We start from the raw sequence: 4,133 nt of genomic DNA, 5'->3' as shown, positions 1-4,133 counted from the left end.
TCTCAACACATGGCTATGATGCTTCCCCACTACTTCTGCTCATGATCAGAGATGCACATATTGTCAGCCACCAAGGGACATGCTCAACTAGTTAAGGTCAAACAACTGACAAGCAAATCTGTGGTATTGAGCAGAATATTTGCTGAAGCCCATCTTTTTATACCAAGACAAAACAATGTACATGATAACACTTCCAATCAATTAAGATCAGAAGCCATGAGAGCCACTGCCTGGTACTATTATTATTATTGTTATTATCATCATCATCATCATCATCATCATCATCATCATCATCATCATTATCATTGGCACGGAAGTAACGTCAGTCGGAGCTGCCCGAGGTGCGTGCAGAGCAATGAAACCGCTCTGCACTCACTCGTTCAGTGTCGGACAATTTCCGTCGTGTGATTTTATGTTGAGCACTTGCTGTCGCGTGCCACACGAATCCGGCTATCACAAGATCGATTGTTACGATTGCTCCGCCGGCCGCCTCCTTTGGCCGGGAAGGCCGGACAGGTTTCATCTGCGTGGTGGCAATGGTGACAGAATTTTTGTTGTGGACAAGGCTGAAAGCGCTGAAGACGTGCATTTTCCTCTCTGACGGATCTCTGATCGATTTTCTCCACTTGAAGCAGCGGATCAGAGTGAGGAGTGTGGTGCTCCCTTCCATCGAATTTATGGAAAGGTGAGTTAGAGTGGCAAGCATGGTTCGTGTGAACGGGCCTGCTCTGAATATGCGCTTCTGAGTGGGGTAAGAGAAAGGGGAAGCATTTGCTTCAGTGGTCAGGGAAACCGTGATTTTCTGTGGGGTTTGCACGAATTTCCCTTGGAAGGCCCCCACCACCATCACATTGCGGAATTATAATTCTTAAATTTCATTGTTCATTCTTATTATTGTTTCATATGTTTTTGTATTTCCGTCCGTCTGTTTTATGCAGGCTTATGTGGCCAATAAAAAAAAACATTGATTTTATCATTAAGAAAGTTGTGAGCTGGCAGAGTCGTTAGCACGCTGGACGAAATGCTTAGCGGTATCTCGCCTATTGCTATGTTCTAAGCTCAAATTCCGCCGAGGTCGACTTTGCCTTCATCCTTTCAGGGTCGATAAATTAAGTACCAGTAAAACACTGGAGTCGATATAATCGACTAGTTCCCTCCCCAACAACTTCAGACCTTGTGAATCGAGTAGAAAGGATTATTATTATTTTATGTTTGACTTTTGTTTTGCATTTGTACAAGTTGGATCCAAGTCTCACCCAGAGACCTCAAGAGACAACAAGTTAGAAGTTCATGTAGGTGTTATGCCTAGGGTACCATATATTTGGATTTGTACAGTTTTGTTCAAGTGAATGTTTAAGAAACCATAAGAAAATTATGTTTGCTTTAAAATTTGAGATCATATAGACAGTATTTTACGTAGGATATGGGCAGTTCCCATGAGCACTATCTTTTGAACTTCAACCATTTTGGGGTTTCCTATTATTATTATTATTATTATTATTATTATTATTATTATTATTATTTTTATAATTATAATTATTATTATTATTATTATAATTATTATTATTATTATATACTTGGCTTCTGCTTTGTATTTGTCCTGCCAAAGACGGCTTTGTTTTTCATCCATTTCGGAGTCGCTAAAATAATTACGTCTAAGATACTGGAGTCAATATTATCGACAGACACCCTCCGCCAAAACTGCTGACCTTGTGCCAAAATTAGGAAGCGGTATTCGATAATTATATATTGTATGATATGCAAGAGGCTTTCTATCTCAGAAGCAGCCGAAACATTGAGCAATAGTCGTTTACTAAGTGCAGTAATGCTCGGGATTCCCGCTGACATCATATTTCGTCTTTGTTTGGCTATACATTCAAACAGGAAATGGTAATATAATAAACATTTTCCTGTTACACATTTTTCTGGATACATTATAGTATAATTAGAAAGTAAATAGTATATTTGGAAAGTATGAGAAATTCAGCATTTCATCAATAATTTCACCTTACTTTTTACACGTAACAGCAGAAACTTTCAATTTCAACACTTCTATGATAATGGTACCTCATAAATATTTTATTGTCAAATATGATTAAATGTCACATCACTATCACACAAAGTCAACAATCATTTTCTTAATAATTTTGATGTATAAATATTTTTTTTATTTTTTTATTTCATATTTTATCTTTATTTCTGTGTGCTCGTGCGCGAGTGTGCGCGTGCGTAATTATGTCTTTTCCCTAAGTAGTTTCTCTGAATCGTTTCATATTTTTCCGAATTATACGAGGATTCTCTTTTTTCACCTGCTCTTCATAAACACACACGCACAAACACACACGCTCGCACACGCAAACACACACCCACATATTCACACACGCACATATGATCTCTCTCTGTCTCCTCTCCTTCACTCACTCACGAATTCTCTCAGTGGCTGAGCTTCACGTACAACTGAGTGTATGTATGTACGTGTGCATACGACTGTGTCAGTGTAGGCGTGCATACTTAGTGTATGTCTGTGTCAGCTAATGAATGTGTACGTGTGTCGATTGGTACATATCTGAATATGACAACCAGCAAGTGATGAGATAACTTTCAGTGCAAACGCTAGAGTGTAGTTCCCAAATTTGAATTATCAAAATATATTTTTCCAAATTTAGATATCCAGTTCGATCACTTCTACACACACAAACTCTCTCTCTCTCTCTCTTTCTTTCTTTCTTCCTCTACCTCTTTTTCTCTCTACTACTTTATCTCTCTCCTCCTCAAACCCGATGTTGCCTGAACAGGTACATGATGTACCGCGCATCAGGCGTCGAAGTGGTTGCGGAGCAACGTGAGGTCAAGTGTTTTGCTGATGAACACCAGGCACCAGATGGTCTAGGAATTGAAATCATGATCTTATGACCGCTAGGCCATTAATCCTCAGAAAATATTACATACATAATGTATATTGGTTCGAAATTTTAGAACGAGGATTGCAATTTCAATGGATGGTTTAAGTCGAATATGTTGAGCTTTGTAGACAACTAATACTTATTTTATTCACCTCGAAATAATGAAGGGCTAAGTCAACTGTGGTGGAATCTATATATGTGTGTGTCTGTGTGTGTGTGTGTGTGTGTGTGTGTGTGTGTGTGTGTATGTGAGTGTGTGGGCGCGTATGCGTGTGTGTCCAGCTATAAATATATATGTGTCTGCGTATGCGACTTTGTGTGAGCGCTGTTTGCGGATGTGTGTGAATGTGTGAAATCTACACATGGCCCAACTGGATACGAACATTGATTTCCCATTTTCTCTTATTCGATTGTAAAGCACCATCAACGTCCCTGTAATTATACCGGGACATTGACATCAGAAGTAGCATAATAAGTATTTTTATCTTAAGTAAATGTAAATGAAAATACACGGATGTAATCTTTTCGAAAAGAATTCTATACTCCCCAACCAATAGTTTTTGATTAAAACAAAATGTTTTTATTTGTAACTTCTAGGATGTTTTATGAATGGTATATGCTATACAGCTGGTCGGACAATTGACGATAAAAATGACTGTGTTAAACATACCTGCACTAATTTAGGAGATAGAAGATATGAGTGGGAAACCACACATGCCGGTATGTTAAAATATTACTTTACATTATTTCTCTCTGTCTCCCTCTCCCGCTACCCCCTCTCTATTTCTCTGTATCCCTCATTCTCTCTCCCCTCTCTCTATCTCCCCCTCTCTCTCTCTGCTTCTCCCTCCGCCCAATTTTTCTCTCTCTATATAAATTATGATAATAATATAAATTTAATCAAAAGATTAAATGTGGTACTTAAAATGTTTGAGGCACCAGCATTTGGTAGGATAAAAACCAATAACAAAATCAAGAGATTTGGTGAATAAAATATGAAGAAAAGCAACAATAATTCATCAGATTATAGCAGTACGTACGTTTCGTACAAACTTCATTTATTTATGTAGTGAGAACACCACATAAGATGTGCAATGAAAATGTACTCCTCAGCTGCATAATGGAAGTTCATTTTAGAAAGTCATTTTGTAGATGTGTACAAAAACAAGAGTAGGAGATGAAGAAAATACCATATTGACTGGTATCAGCAGTCTAGTCTACACATCTACA

The 4,133-nt window shown here is 38.0% G+C and overlaps 1 protein-coding gene across 2 annotated transcripts in view; it reads left to right on the top strand.

Annotated features, from left to right (window-relative positions):
* Positions 1 to 4,133, top strand: part of LOC106869870 (uncharacterized) — a 67,425-nt gene that overhangs the window by 33,249 nt on the left and 30,043 nt on the right. For both annotated transcript variants that reach the window (XR_001409451.2, XM_014915791.2), the window contains exon 5: positions 3,501 to 3,623. Coding sequence is in view for 1 of the 2 variants with exons in the window: in XM_014915791.2 (XP_014771277.1) it covers positions 3,501 to 3,623 (123 nt within the window). In the remaining variant the exon portion in view is untranslated. The remainder of the gene's footprint in view (positions 1 to 3,500; positions 3,624 to 4,133) is intronic.

The sequence above is a fragment of the Octopus bimaculoides genome, chromosome 2 (genome assembly GCF_001194135.2).
Source record: "Octopus bimaculoides isolate UCB-OBI-ISO-001 chromosome 2, ASM119413v2, whole genome shotgun sequence".
Taxonomy (NCBI): Eukaryota; Metazoa; Mollusca; class Cephalopoda; order Octopoda; family Octopodidae; genus Octopus; species Octopus bimaculoides.
The sequence above is the reverse complement of the archived record's forward strand: the minus strand, read 5'-3'. Positions and strand labels throughout refer to the sequence as shown.